Raw genomic sequence first — 15,680 nt, forward strand, 5'->3', positions numbered from 1 at the left:
TGGAGGTCTAAGATCATATTATGTTTGGCATCCAGCCCTGTCTATAGGAATGGATTCAGCTCTTCATAGCACTAGGCATCTGTCACTCCTTCCCCTGGCCTCAACCTTCCCTCCCTCTGCTACAGCTCATACGTGTATACAGGGCTTTGTGCAGTGCCAGCGCTGTTATCTCCTGGCTTACCTAAGGAGTGACCTCTCCCACTCACCTGTGCTCCCAGGACCTCTGTGTAGAAAGTATGATTTCCAGGGCTCTTACCTTTTTTGTTTTATTTTTATTTGTATCGTGTATTTATTTTTTCAATGCTACCATCAAACCCAGGGCCTTGTGCATGATCTCTACCTCCAGCCCAGGTCTCATGCTTTTTATCTTACAGTCATCTGTATGACATTTTTCTTCTCTGAAAGATCCTTTGAGTACCATCTTGGGGAACTATGCTCCACATTCTATGAACTTTTTGTATCCTAAGTCAGAGGCCTACAAAAAGTATGTTTTTTCTTACTTGGGGGTTTGTGTTGTTTTGGTACTGGACATTGAACTCATTCTATCTATGAATTACACCTCCAGCCCCTTTTTTTTCTTTTTCTTTTTTTTTTTTTTTTCCTTTTTTGGTACTAAGAATGGAACCCAGGGGCATTGTACTTCCAAGCTACACCCCCAGTTCTGTGTTTTAGTCTCTTTTATTTTTTTGAAACAGGGTCTCACTAAGTTGGTAATGGCCTCACTAAGTAGCCGAGGCTGTCTGCGAACTATGATCCTCTGGTCTCTGCCTCCTGAATGCTGAGATTACAAGCATGAGCCACCATGCCCGGCCACCTCCAGCCCTTTTTACTTTTTTGGTGTGTGGCATGGGATTGAATCCAGGGTGATTCTGCCTCTGAGCTACACCCCCAGCCCAATTTAATTTCTTATTTGGAAACAGGGTCTCATTAAGTTTCCTAGGTTGGCTTCAAACCTGCAATCCTCCTATCTGAGCCTCCCAAGTACTGGGATTACAAGTGTGGGCTACTATGCCCTATACCCAGCTGTTTGTTTTTTTCCCCCTTAATTTTGCAACAAGTTCTAGCTAAGTTGCTGAGTCTGGCTTCTAGCATCTAATCCTCCTGCCTCCACCTCCCAAGTACTGGGAATATAGACATTTGCCAGTGGGCCTGTCTTCTTTCCTTGTTTTAACAAATTCCTACAGTCCCATTGGCTAGGCAGTTGAGGTAGTGTAAGATGACTTGGGCCTGGTCATCATTATCAGATAGTAAGTGCTCCTTTCCTTTACAACTCCACCTTCCTCACAGTTCCCACCCATGTCTAAGTCTGGGTTTGGAACAGCAGGGAAATAAATGTTAATTCCTTCCCAATATTTCCCAGCAGCGTCCGGCTCCAAGGGAGTATGAAGAGAGTGCGTCTGTAGGGAAGGGAAGATGGCGGACAAGCGCAAACTCCAAGGTACTAGACTGACTGCCCATTGCACATGTAGTCACATTCTCTTCTGGGAACCCTTCTTTGGATGCTTGTTGTTTCAGCACAGTTCTAACAACTTTCCCTCCTCCCTGGTCAGGTGAGATTGATCGCTGCCTCAAGAAGGTGTCCGAGGGTGTGGAACAATTTGAAGATATTTGGCAGAAGGTACAGGGGCTGGGACCCTAAAAATCTGGGTCTTCAGGGAGGAGGACATAGGAAGAGTTCAGGGTCTCTGGGTGTTGCCCAGGGAGAGGGGCTGCATATCTTGATGCTGAGGACCTAAGAGAAGTAGCTTAAAAGCCAAGTGTGGTGGTGCATACCTGTAAGCCCAGTATTTGGGAGGCTGAGACAGGAGGATTGCATGTTTGAAATCAGCATCAGCAATTTAGCAAGCAAGACCGTTTCTAAATAAAGCTAGGCCAGGTGTGGTGGTGCACACTTGTAATCCCAGCATTTGGGAGTCTGAGACAGGAGGATCTGGGTTCACAGCCTCAGCTACTTAGTGAGGCCCTCTGCAACTTAGTGAGACCCTTTTTCAAAATAAAAGAATAAAAAATAAGCCGGGCATGGTAGCACATGCTTGTAATCCCAGCATTTAGGAGGCTGAGATAAGAGGATTGCAGTTCGCGCCCAGCCTGAGCTACTTAGTGAGGCTGTTTGCAACTCATTGAGACCCTGTTTCAAAGTAAATACTAAAAAACATTGCTGGGCATGTAGCTCGGAGGTAGAATGCCCCTGGGTTCCATCCCCAGTACCACAAATAAATAAATGCCAGGCATGATGATGCATGCCTTTAATCCCTGTACTTGGGAAGCTGAGACAGGAAGATTGCAGTTGTGAGGACAGCTTCAGCAAGTAGTGAGACTCATCAACCTAGTGAGACCCTGTTTCTAAATAAGAAATAGAATTGGGCTAGGGGTGTAGTTTAAAGGTGAATGACTCTGGGTTCAATACCTAGTACCACAAAACTGAGTTGGGAGTATAGTCTGGTAGGTAAAATGCCCCTGGGTTCCATCCTCAGTACCACACACACACACACACACACACACACAGTAGCTTAAAGATGGATTGGATCTCAGAATCCCTGGTCCAAAGAAGGTAGAGGCTGGACCTCTACCACCAGAGCAGAATCTGAGGCAGCTACTCCCACACTGACTTCTGAATTCTCCATCCCTCAGCTCCACAATGCAGCCAACGCGAACCAGAAAGAAAAGTATGAGGCTGACCTAAAGAAGGAGATTAAGAAGCTACAAGTGAGGGGGCTGCGACTGGACTCTGTGTCCTGTGGGAGGAGGGACTGGGAGAGTGGACTGCTGGGTCCCAGGGAGGAGAAGGAGCGGGGAGCCCCAGTTCCCTGGTGCAGGGTCTTACTTTCTTCTCCCAACTGCAGCGGCTGAGGGACCAGATCAAGACATGGGTAGCGTCCAACGAGATCAAGGATAAGAGGCAGCTCATAGACAACCGCAAGCTCATTGAGACGGTAGGAGCCTAAACCTTGAGTCCCCAAGGTGTAGGGTGGTGACCAGATTCTTGGGACCCCAGAGTTTGGAGCAGCACTCCAGAGGTCCCTGAAGGAGTAAGGTCTCCTGAGGGCAGGGCAGAGGCAACAGGCTCAGAGCCTGAGAGGTGGATCCCAAGGTTCAGGTGTGAGTGTCACTGGTCCTTAGCTTCTTTCCCACCTCCAAGAGCCCCTCCCCCTCCCAACTGCACTCTCCACAGCAAATGGAACGGTTCAAAGTTGTAGAACGAGAGACCAAAACCAAAGCTTACAGCAAGGAGGGCCTGGGCCTGGCTCAGAAGGTGGACCCTGCCCAGAAGGAAAAGGAAGAGGTTGGCCAGTGGCTCACGGTGAGTTGGGGCAGAGAAAAAGAGGTGAATGCAGAGCTGTGACTGGGTGCACGCTGGACCCCTGGCTAACAGCCTCCTCTCCCCTCCCCAGAATACTATCGACACCCTAAACATGCAGGTGGACCAGTTTGAGAGTGAGGTGGAATCACTGTCGGTGCAAACACGCAAGAAGAAGGGCGACAAGGATGTGAGTGAGGGGAGCCCCAATGCCTGGGTGCTGGTGGGTGGGGTGGGCTGACAAGGGAGACACCATCTGCTGTGGAAGTCAGCATGTGGATGCCTATGGTGGACCTAGGCTTAGAGATTGCAGGGGCAGAATTGGGGGTACTTAGCAGCTGACTGGTACAAGGAAGAAACGAGACAGGAATTTGGGTCCCCGGGTGTCTGGGTAGACAGAGGAGTAGTTGAGGGAAGATGAACTCTGGTTCACCTGGAGCCACGGAGTAAGTATAGCCAAGGGGGGGCGGCTGAATGGTACCTAAAGGCACCCAGGTTCTCAGAAGAGGATAATGGGTATGGATAAGGTAGGACACTGAGAAGCCTGTGAGTATGGCCTGAAGGAGAGTGATCTGGGACAGTGCCAGATGGTGGGATCCCAGATTCTACACTTCCAAGGTTGTGGGCAGTGCATTCATCAAAGAGATGTGAACGATGTCTGCTTGACAGAGTCCCCAGGGAAGCTGGGAATAGATGTGCCAGAGTTGAGTGTCAGATTCTGAAGGACCCAGAGGGCAGATGATGGTTCCCTGAAGAGAAGAGGAATTTGGAAATGAGGCTAAGGTGTTAAATTCTAAAGGAAACTGGGAGCTAGACGTGGTGGCACATGCTTGTAATCCCAGCATTTGGGAGGTTGAGACAGGAAGATTGCGGTTCGTGGACAGCCTCAGCTACTTAGTGAGGCCCTCTGCAACTTAGACCCGGTTTCAAAATAAAGAATAAAAAAATAGAGGGCTGGGGGTATACCTTGGAGGTAGAATACCCCTGGTTTTCACCCCCAGTACTGCAAAAAAAAAAAAAAAGAAAGAAAGAGGGTTGGGGGTGTAGCTTGGAGGTAAAATGCCCCTGGGTTTCATCCCCAGTACCACAAAAAAATAAATAAATAAATAAATAAAATAAAATATAAAGGAAACTGGGGAAACTGGGGCATTGGTAGTGGGCAGGAGCTAGGTTTCTGAATCTGGTCTCCTGTAGGAGTATGCAGATAGATATGGGCCAGTGATGGCAAAGGCTATCATGATTATAAACAGAAGTTTCCCACAGATAGAGACCATTGCTATTACTACTAGAGCAAGGCAGGAGAAGAGGGGCATTTATATCCCTGCTAGTGGGAGGCTTGACTAAAAGACATGGGCTATAAGGTGTAACATGCAGATAGAGGCCAAATTATACAGGTGGCATAGGGTCTCTGGGTATTTTATAGGTTTCCAGGGATCCCAAGAGCCAGAAAGGGTCTGGGGAGGGACTGGTGGGGTTTCTGAAATATCAGAAGCCTCAATGTTGTCCCCACAGGGACAGAGGGTGGGCCGACTCCACACTGCCCCATGCTGGGAGGGGTCAGAGTGGAGCCTCTGGGTCACCTCGGGGACTGGGGACTGAGGATAGGTTCTGTGGGGGCAGGAGGGCTGGGCAGGCGCTCTGCAGCCCCTGAGCCTGGCCCTGGGCTCGCCAGCAGAAGCAGGACCGGATTGAGGGCTTGAAGCGGCACATTGAGAAGCACCGATACCACGTGCGCATGTTGGAGACAATCCTGCGCATGCTGGACAACGACTCCATCCTTGTTGACGCCATCCGCAAGATCAAGGATGATGTAGAGTACTACGTTGACTCGTCCCAGGACCCTGACTTCGAGGAGAATGAGTTCCTCTATGATGACCTGGACCTCGAGGACATTCGTGAGGCTCTGGGCTGACCTTCATGGTGCAAGGGATGAGGCCAGGAGTGGGTAGCCAAACCAGCTAAACATGCCCCTCCCCTGCTCCCACAGCACAGGCGCTGGTCGCCACCTCCCCCCCCAGCCACAGCCACATGGAGGATGAGATCTTCAACCAGTCCAGCAGCACGCCCACCTCGACCACCTCCAGCTCTCCCATACCGCCTAGTCCGGCCAACTGCACTACGGTGAGGGTCCAGGGTGGTAGGAGCCTGTGTCTCCAGAAGGGCAGGAGTTCAGAGGGAAACCTGCTCTTTCCAAAGTGGCCTGCAGCAAGGGCAGCTGTGAAAGCAAGGGTCTAGGCTCTTAGAGCAGCTGAGGCCCTTCTGGGTCCCCAAGGGATAGAAAGAGCTAATGGGTGGACTCTGGTGTCCCATGTAGATTTAGGCCACAGCCACACATGGGTCCTGGGTGTGTTTTGGGGGGGGGGGCTGTGCATGGTACCCAAGGCACTGGGCAGCTGCCCTCAGGCAGAGATCTCAGGGTTGATTTCTCTAAGGAGAGAAGATTCCTAGGCCCTTAAGAAGCTGGGGGAGTGAATGCTGGCTCCCAGAGGACATTGAGGAGCTTGGATTTAGGTTGTTTCTCCAGGAGGCCACTAAGGGGCCTAGATTTAGGTAGTTTTTACAGAAAAATAAAAGTTGTCTATTTGGACAGCTCTGGGCTACAGTGTCAGTGTGCTGGGTCTAGGTCTTTAGGCGCTTCAGAGATAGGTGTCTCTGTCAGGAATGTAGGGGTCACACTGATATCTGACTCCACCTCTTCCCTCAGGAAAACTCTGAAGATGATAAGAAGAGGGGACGCTCGACGGATAGTGAAGTCAGCCAGGTGGGTCTGAGCCTAGCATTCGTGGTCACTCCCTTGTCAATTCAGTGGTTCCCTGAGTGCCAGCATAGAGCTGGGCTTGGAGACACAGCAGAGGGTCGGAAATCAGTGGCACCCTGAAGGAGGACTTGGAGGCAGGTGACTAGTGTTCTGGGCTCCAGAGGAAGATGAGAGAGGCAACCCATGGCAGCAGGTTGGAAGGCGAGGGAAGGCGCTGGCCTGGGCTTGTTGGCTAAGGGGCTTGGACCAGCTCTGAAGGGGCCAAGCAAACCTGAGAAGTGACAGGTTAGAAATCAAATGGCTTAAGCCGGGCGTGGTGGCGCATGCTCATAAACCCTGCACTTGGGAGGCTGAGACAGGAGGATCACACAGGTTCGAAGCCAGCCTCAGTTACTTGAGTGAGGCTCTCAGCAACTTAGTGAGACCCTGTTTCCAAATAAAAATATAAAAATAGGTCCAGGAATATAGCCCGGAAGTAGAAAGCCTCTGGGTTCCACCCACAGTACCACCAAAAAAAAAAAAAGAAAGAAAGAAATCAAATGGCTTCTACTATATTCCTGAGGGGGAAAACAGTTCACAGTACTTCATAGAATTTCTTTGTCCCTAGTGAGCCCCATTAACCATATTCCCATGTTCCAGGGTAGGAGCACACCTTAGGAAACAAGGTTGATGTTTGGCAGGAGTGGAATTGGCCTAAAGCCCCATGTGGGCCAGTGGGAGGGGTGGCCAAGGGATGAACATAGGCAGGCCCCAATGAGGCTGGTGTGGGGCAGGGTCCTGGAGTGGCTGGGGCAGTGGGCCAGGAAGAAAGTGGGTGAGCAGTCTCATTGGCTCTTGATGAGCCCAAGGTTCCTGTGTGGTCAGGAGAAGTGCAGAGGCAGTTGGCACAGAAGCCAACTGTGGAATACGTGTCAGACCCAGGCTGCAGTGGGGATGCCATGTCCTCTACTTTCTGGCGTGCTGGAGTTTATGGCCCCGTGAAAGGCTTTGGTGACTCAGTGACATTCAGAAGTACTGCTTGACTGCTGACTGTTTCCTTCTACTCTTGACGTGTAGCTGCTCCTGCTAATCTAGCATGGAGGGTACTCAAGACTTTCCCTCTAGCCTCCCATGGACCCATAGCTGGGTGTTCTTTGACAGCAGAGTGTGCCAGGTCACTGTAGGGAATGTGGGGAGGGTCTAGGCAGGGCTTGGGAGGTGGGCGGGCCACTTCCCAAGCACAAAGGTGACTGAAGCCTTAGGATGAAGCACTCCAGGTCCCCTGGACAGTGGGAGCAGTTAAGGACAGCAGGGTCAGAGGGGAGGCTGGTGGGACAAGGATGGAGCCTGAGATCAAGGTGGGCAGGGGACCCACTGACCCACAGCGTTCTGACACTCTGTTCTCTCCTCCCTACAGTCTCCAGCCAAAAACGGCTCCAAGCCTGTCCACAGCAACCAGCACCCCCAGTCCCCAGCTGTGCCACCCACCTACTCCTCTGGCCCCCCACCTGCCGCCTCTGCCTTGAGCACCACCCCTGGCAACAATGGGGCTACCACCCCAGCAGCACCCCCAAGTGCCCTGGGCCCCAAGGCCAGTCCAGCTCCCAGCCACAACTCGGGCACCCCTGCTCCCTACGCTCAGGCTGTGGCCCCACCGGCCCCCAGTGGCCCCACCACTGCCCAGCCCCGGCCCCCTAGTGCCCAGCCAAGCGGGGGAGGTAGCGGAGGCGGCGGAGCGAGCGGCAACAATAGTAATAGCAGCACAGGTGGAGGGGCTGGCAAGCAGAATGGTGCCACCAGTAAGTGGAGGCCCACCGGTGGGGTGGGGCCGGGCCAAAGGGCCACATGAGTAGCAGCTGACATCCCCATACCATTTGCCTATCCTTCCTCCAGGTTACAGCGCAGTCGTGGCGGACAGCCCTGCAGAGGTAGCCCTAAACAGCAGTGGGGGCAACAGTGCCAGCGGCCAGGCGCTGGGCCCCCCCTCGGGCTCCCACAACCCACCTCCTAGCACCTCGTGAGTGTCTTGGCAGTGCTACCTCTCCTATCACAGCCTTGGCCTTCCAGGCGGGCATCCAATGGGCTCTGTCTTCCACCTTGGCTAGCTGTCTTGTCCCCGCTTCTTTTCTACCTGGGACATGTATACATTAGCCTCTACCTTTGCCCTTTAAACACCCTGAAACAACATCCTCCTCTAATCAGGACTCTTCCCCAGAGCCCCACCACACCCCCTCTCCTATTTCTGTTCCCTATACCAAGGCTACTTGACTCCCACTGCAGGGAATGTTGTTCCACTTTTCAGTAGTGTCCCCATATCTCCAGCCATTCCTTCATGCTTTAGGTCAGAGTTCTGACCTGGCCTGTTGGTTTCCTAAAGAATACTGTGTAGCTGGGTGAGATGGCATACACTTGTAATCCCAGCATTCGGGAGGCTGAGACTGGAGGATTGCGGTTTTCAGACAGCCTCAGCAACTTAGTGAGGCCCTCTGCAGCTTAGTGAGACCCTGTTTCAAAATAAAAATACAAAATAGGGCAGGGGGTATAGCTTGGAGGTCAAATGCTCCTGGGTTCTATCCTCAGACCCACAAAAAAAAAAAAAATACTGTGTAGAGACCTGCCACCTACCTCCTTACCCCAGCCCTAGTTGGGCTTCCCCAGGGGTACCTTCCCAGAGCTACTTGTTTTGTGATTGAAACATTTGCTCCCACACTTCTAGAGGGCAGTCCCCTCTTGTCCTCTTAGTTCCAGGGCCTGTTGGAGCACCCTGAAAATCCATATTCCGCCTCTGCAGCTCTGCACTACTGAGGAAAAAGAATTCCAGAAATTGGTTCTGCCTTTACCCGGAAGAGCTGCTTTTGTCCCAGCTGTGTGCCCTCAGCTGCCCTTCTTGCAGTCCATCTTCTATGGCTTCACCCAGCCCATCCTCTGAGCTGCCTCCCCTTCTCCATCCTCTTTCCCCAGGAAGGAGCCCAGCGCAGCAGCCCCAACAGGGGCTGGGGGTGTGGCCCCAGGCTCAGGGAATAACTCGGGGGGACCCAGCCTCTTAGTGCCGCTGCCTGTGAATCCCCCCAGCTCCCCAACACCCAGCTTCAGTGAAGCCAAGGCAGCTGGTGCTCTACTCAATGGGCCTCCACAGTTCAGCACCACCCCGGAGATCAAGGTAAGTTTCCAGGAGTCCCCAGTGAGCACCAAGCCTGTCCTGGCCTTAGTGTCTTGGCTGCAGATGTTTCCTGCACCCTTATCTCCATATCTAGTGACACCTCCACCTCCCCTTCCTCTCTGGGTCTCTTTCTGGCCTTCTGTCCCCTTCTCACACTTGCTATTTCTCTGGATCCATCTGTTTTGTTTTGTGGTACTGGGGATTTCCCCAGGAACATTCTATCTCTGAGCTATATCCCCAGCCCTGTTTTATTTTTTATTTTGAAATAGGGTCTCACTAAGTTGCTGAGGCTGGAAGCTACAATCCTCCTGTCTTGTTTCACCTGCATCCTCACCTTGATCTCTGGGGCTTTCATACCACCTTGATCTCTGTGGATTTCATTCCCTCTTGGTTATACTTGCTGTATTGCTTTTTGTGGGTGTGGGTTTGTGTTTCTCTCTCCTCAGGCTCTTGGTTTCTTCTCATTTCTCCTGACAAGACACATTGGTGCTTTCTACTTCACATGATCATTTCCTAGCTCACGTGTGTGTGCGTGTGTGTGTGTATATGTTTGTGTGTGCGTGCGCCTCTCAGCTCAGGTTGGCCATGCTGCCTCTGTGGCCCTCCGGATCACACAGTGTCCTCTGTCAGTTGGGATAATTCCTAAGGGCAGGAACCAGTCCATATTTCATCCAGCACAAAGAAGCCAGGCCCAGAGCTCATGTCAAAGGTGTGTGTGTGTGTGTGTGTGTGTGTGTGTGTGTGTGTGTGTGTGTGTGTGTGTTACTGGGAATTGAACTGAGGGACATTCTACAATCTACCACTGAGCTACACCCCCAGCCCTATTTTGTATTATTTTGAAACAGGGACTTGCTAGGTTGATGAGAGTCTCCCTACTTGCTGAGACTGTCCTCAAACCTGCAATTCTCCTGGCTCTGCCTCCCAAGTATTGGCATTACAGAAATGCACCACCAGCCCAGCTACCCTTGTCCCTTCTAAGAGACCATTTCAATCAGGAAGACACTTGTTGAAATGAGCTCTGGGCCTGGCTTTATGCTGGATGAATATGGACTGGTTCCTGCCCTTAGGAATTATCCCAACTGGCAGAGGACACTGTGTGATCTGGAGGGCCACAGAGGCAACACGGCCAACCCGAGCTGAGAGTCAGATCAGCCAGCCAAGCATAGTGGCACAGTCTTATAATTCCCATAGTTGGGAGGCTGAGATAGGAGTATTGCAGATTCAAGACCAGCCTCAGCAACTTAGTGAGAACCTGTTTCAGAATAAAAAATAAAGCCAGGTGTGGTGTTCAGGCCTGCCTGTAATCCCAGTACTTGAGAGGTTGAGACAGGAGGGTCACAGGTTTAAGACCAGCCTCAGTAACTTAGCAAGAATCTGAGTAAACTAGTGAGAGACCGTGTTTCAATACAAAAATTTAAAGGCCGGGTGTGGTGGTGCACGCTTGTAATCCTAGCATTTGGAAGGCTGAGACAGGAGGATTGGAGGATTGCAGTTCACGGATAGCCTAAGCTACTTGGTGAGGCCTTTTGCAACTCAGTGAGACCCTGTTTAAAAATAAAAAATAGGACTGGAGGTGTAGCTTGGAGGTAGAATGCCCCTGGGTTCCATCCCCAGTACTGTTTAAAAAAAAAATTTTTTTTTTTTATAAAGATGGGTTAGGGGGTTATCTCAGAGTTTAAATGCCTCTGGGTCCAATCCCCAGTATCACAATAAACAAATATAAAAAGGGCTGGGAGTGTAGCTCGGAGGTAGAATGCCCCTGAGTTTAATTATAAGTACCAAAAGAAAAATGGAGCCCACAGTTTTTTTGTTTTGTTTTTGTGGCACTGGGCATGGAAGCCAAGGGCATTCTACCTCCAAGGTATGCCCCCAGTCCTGTTTTTTATTCTTTATTTTGAAACAGGGTCTCACTGAGTTGCAAAGGGCCTCACTAAGTAGAAGCTGAGGCTGTCCTCGAACTACAATCCTCCTGTCTCAGCCTCCAAAATGCTGGGATTACAAGCGTGGGCCACTGTGCCTGGCTAGAGCCCGTAGGTTTTTTGTGTTTTTGTTTTGTTTTGTTTTGTTTTGTTTGGTGGTACTGGGGTTCCTGGAAACCTTTCTACCTCCAGGCTACACTCCCAGACCTATTTTGTTTTTATATTTTTATTTGGAAACCAGGTCTCTTAAGCCAGCAAGGCTGGCTTCGAACCTGCGCAATCCTCCTGTCTCCACCTCCCAAGCGTGGGAATTACAAGCGTGCGCCGCCACACCTGGCGAGCCCACAGTTTTTAAAAGAAAAGAATCACTAGAGTGGGTGATAAGGTTTCAAGTGGAGAAAGGACAAAAGTAAGACTTCATGGGAGAGGTCCTGTGGGCTGCAATGAATGAATGAATGAATGAATGGATGGATGGATGGCAGTGTCAAGGCTTGGATTGTGCCAGGCTTGGCCAGGTGATGGAATGAATGATCCATCTCAGGGTATTTGGATATGGGGTGGATGGTTCTTAGTAACTGAAGAGTTATACAGAATGAACAGAGGAGCCAGCCCTGACCATGAGAAACGAATCATTTTTAGTAGATTAAGAAAAGCAAATTTAGTAGATTGAGAAAAGTATAGCTGGGTGTGGTGGTGCACACTTGTAATCCCAGCATTTGGGAGGCTGAGACGGGAGAATCACGGTTCACAGACAGCCTCAGCTACTTAGTGAAGCCCTCCACAACTTAGTGAGACACTGTTTCAAAAAATGAAGAATATAAAATAGGGCAGGGGGTGTAGCTCAGAGGTCAAATGCCTCTGGGTTCCACCCCAGACCCACAAAAGTGTAGGCGCTGTAAGCCCAGCCAGCTGATGTTCCTGAGGAGGGGGCTAAATGCCAGAGGGAAGGCTAGCACCCCTGAGATGGCAAGATGGATTGCAGACCTCCCACCTCCCTAAAGGGTACTACATGGTACTGTGGCAGAGTTAGTTTCCTCCAGCAAATGGGTATCTACAAGAGGAATATCCTCAGACAAAAACAGTAGCACACCATGTATTCTACAGGGTCGTTCCTTCATAGCATGTCATGAATTTTCTTTCAGAATAACTATTCCACAGTGGAGAGTCCACGCTTAACTGGGCATTCCTCTATCAGTGGGTGCCTTAGTGGTGTCCTGTTTTCCCCAAGCTACAGTGCTTTTTCATAGGTCTTATGGAATGGGTGATTGTCCTTCAATGGGTGAGGATACCCGGGTCCTGTCAGGTCCAGCCCAGTCTATGCCTCAAGCCCTTAGTCCAGGCCCCTTCCTCCTGCCCCTCCAGGCACCTGAGCCCTTGAGCTCCTTAAAGTCCATGGCAGAACGGGCAGCCATCAGCTCTGGTATTGAGGACCCTGTGCCAACATTACACCTGACAGATCGAGGTGAGTATCCAGGGATGGTGGAGGGGGTGGGCCACAGGGAAGGGGCTGGCCCCTGTCCCATCATCATCTAGGGGCCTGGCCCTGCCTTCCCCACAGACATCATCCTGAGCAGCACGTCAGCACCTCCGGCCTCGGCCCAACCACCCCTGCAGCTGTCAGAGGTGAACATACCGTTGTCACTGGGCGTGTGTCCATTGGGGCCGGTGCCCCTTACCAAGGAGCAGCTCTACCAGCAGGCCATGGAAGAAGCCGCCTGGCACCACATGCCCCACCCCTCTGACTCCGAGCGCATCCGGTGAGGGGCCACAGAAGAGTAGGGGCCGGGACTCTGGAGTCTAAGGGTGGAGGCAGAGGCTGGGGATCTAAGTCCTGGCTCCTGAGAGACTAGGTAAAAAGAATGCTGGCCCAATAAAATGCTGAGGGCTTGCTGGCTGGGGCTCCCAACAGGAGGTGGGGACGCATCTCTGAGGACTCTTCTGAGATCAGGGCAGGAGCTGAAGGCAGCTGGCATTAACCCCCTGCTGCTCCACAGGCAGTACCTCCCCCGGAACCCCTGCCCGACGCCCCCCTACCACCACCAGATGCCACCCCCACACTCGGACACCGTGGAGTTCTACCAGCGCCTGTCGACTGAGACGCTCTTCTTCATCTTCTACTATCTGGAGGTACAGCAGGGCCCCCGGGGCAGCCTCGGGCCCCCCGGCTCCGCCGCCACTGCCGCCGTCCCCCCTCGGGCTGGAGGGGCGAGGTGGGTGCCCCACTGCGGCCACCGGGACCGCACCCCCTCCCTATCCCAATCCTGGGCCCTCCCCCCAAACCATACCTGTCCCAGTCTCCATCTGGCCCAGAGAGGTATTAGGACTGCTCAGGCCAGGTAGACCCCAGCCCCTTTGGTTTCCCCATGGTGTGACCCTCAGCCCTTTCTCCAGCTCTCCTGGGCAGGCCCTTTAGCTAGGATGTTCCATAGTTCTGCACCAGAATATTCTCAGGCCTCCCTGGAGACCTCTAGGAATCGGTGCCCTCCACCCTCTTCCCCTCTTGAGAATTTCTCTAAACTGTCTCCTCTCAGCTCTCATCATGCATTAGTTTCTCTTCCTTCTCAAAGCTTCTCTGAGAGCACTTTCCACCTCCTGTCTCATTTTTCTTCTGACCAACATTGGTATGTTCCATGGCCCCAGTGCTACTCCAAGTGGATTGTCCAACCCAACCGTGGTCTGTGGTGGGGGCCCGGGCCCAGCCCTGATACCCTGCCCCACCCCCTGGCCCCCACCCAGTTTGGGGGGTGCCCTGATCCCCTCTCCTGCCTTCTTCCCCAGGGCACTAAGGCACAGTACCTGGCAGCCAAAGCTCTAAAGAAGCAGTCATGGCGATTCCACACCAAGTACATGATGTGGTTCCAGAGGCATGAGGAGCCCAAGACCATCACTGACGAGTTCGAGCAGGTGAGGGCCCTGCCCACCCTGGTCTCACTGGGAGACAGTTAGTGTCCCCAAATCCAAGCTGCCTTGCTGGCTTTTCTCCCTCGTCACCACCCTCTAGCCACTCAGTCCTGCAGGTGATCAGGCTAGCCTACCGGGGGCTGTTTACTCTGCCTGGTATATCACCCTCACCCCATTTGTCCAGCTCTAGATCTGAGCACAAATATCCCTTCCCAGAACCACCAGTCTGTGCCCCGCTGTGTGGCCCCAGGCACCACAATTGACAGTGTGGCATTTTCTAGTTGGCATGCTCCCTGAACCTGAACATAGGTTCCCCTGCATACAGTCCTTGGCTCTTTCCCCAGCTTTCTGGCACCCAGCAGAACAAGGGCTCAGTAGACACTCAGGGGGAGCTGTTAAGTAGCCTTCTCATGTTCCAATTAACTGATGGGGAACTCTGCTTCTCTCAAACACCCTGGAGCCAGCATACCTAGGTATGAGTCCAGCACTAGCTGGGTGACCCTGGGCAGGTTCCTTGAAGCTCTCTGTCTGTCTCCTTACCTGTAAAAATGGGGGTAACAGGTCCTACCTCATGGAGTTGTTACAAGGATTAAATGAGTTAATAACATGTAAGTACTAGTGGTGCCTGCTACACAGTGAGCGTCATGGACATGTTATTTTCATTTTTCAAATTACTTTAATTTGTGTTTTCCGCAGTGGTTTTCCCCCACTTAGCATTTCTTAGATGGCTAAGCTCCTCAGGAGGCCCTTACCCTCACTGAACCATCCTGCCCCTCTATTCTTCCAGGCTGATTTCTTTGAAGCATTTCACTCGCTCAGGACCCAGCTCCTCTCCTGCTGTGTCCTTTCCAGCCTTGACTGAAGGCTTCCTGTCCCACCTTAGCTTGATCCAGCACATTAGTACATTTTAGGGCATTGGGTCACTCAGAAACTCCTACACCACCACTGTCACAATAAAGCGTCCCTGTAGAGCGCTTGGATTTAGACTGTGGTCCTGTTGCGTTCTCTGGGCAGGGGTGATAGTACCCATTGTCTCAGGGTGTCTGAAGACTCCACTCTAGGCCTCAGCATCTGTGCTCTGCATACGCAAGGTGCTGCAAAGCTGCAGCTGTCTGAAAGCCATGGAAGCTACAGGTGTGCCTGCAGTGGAAACCTGACTTTTCCACAACCTCTCCACATTCACCCCCTTCCACCTGCTAAAGCGGGCACGGTAACAGTTCTACCCAAGAAGACCACTGAGGGTGGAGTGACGTCGCATGTATGTGGAGGGCAGTTGGCCTGGCGTCTCTGTAACCCTGACAGCTGCCCCCTCTGTCTGTTGGTCTGGCCCAGATCCCAGCCCACCTCCTCATCCACTCACTGACCGCCTTCTCCCCCGGCCAGGGCACCTACATCTACTTTGACTACGAGAAGTGGGGCCAGCGGAAGAAGGAAGGCTTCACCTTTGAGTACCGCTACCTGGAGGACCGGGACCTCCAGTGACACCGGCCCCCTCCACCTGACCCCTCCCCCGCATGCTGATCCCCCTGCCCAGGTGAGGGCCCTGCCCTGGAAGACTGGGGGAGGCCCCAGGCCATGGGGCACTCCTTCCCCCAGGAAGCAGGGAGGGGGCCAGAGGTTTTCTCTTCCTCTCAGCCCCACCCTGGGGGCCCGGGGGCGAGGGCC

The 15,680-nt window shown here is 52.3% G+C and overlaps 1 protein-coding gene across 1 annotated transcript; it reads left to right on the forward strand.

Annotated features, from left to right (window-relative positions):
* Positions 1–1,413: 1,413 nt before the first annotated feature.
* On the forward strand, positions 1,414–15,497 carry CNOT3 (CCR4-NOT transcription complex subunit 3; the record flags this gene model as incomplete). The annotated part of the gene is made up of 17 exons (XM_080704690.1): positions 1,414–1,438; positions 1,551–1,618; positions 2,632–2,706; positions 2,844–2,933; positions 3,173–3,301; positions 3,393–3,488; positions 4,974–5,193; positions 5,286–5,419; positions 6,003–6,059; positions 7,453–7,834; positions 7,929–8,052; positions 8,997–9,195; positions 12,477–12,576; positions 12,673–12,871; positions 13,109–13,241; positions 13,893–14,018; positions 15,399–15,497. The coding sequence occupies 17 exons, from the start codon at positions 1,414–1,416 to the stop codon at positions 15,495–15,497; spliced, it is 2,256 nt and encodes a 751-aa protein (XP_080560816.1).
* Between the last annotated feature and the right edge of the window lie 183 nt (positions 15,498–15,680).

The sequence above is a fragment of the Muscardinus avellanarius genome (genome assembly GCF_963383645.1).
Source record: "Muscardinus avellanarius genome assembly, chromosome: 10".
NCBI lineage: Eukaryota > Metazoa > Chordata > Mammalia > Rodentia > Gliridae > Muscardinus > Muscardinus avellanarius.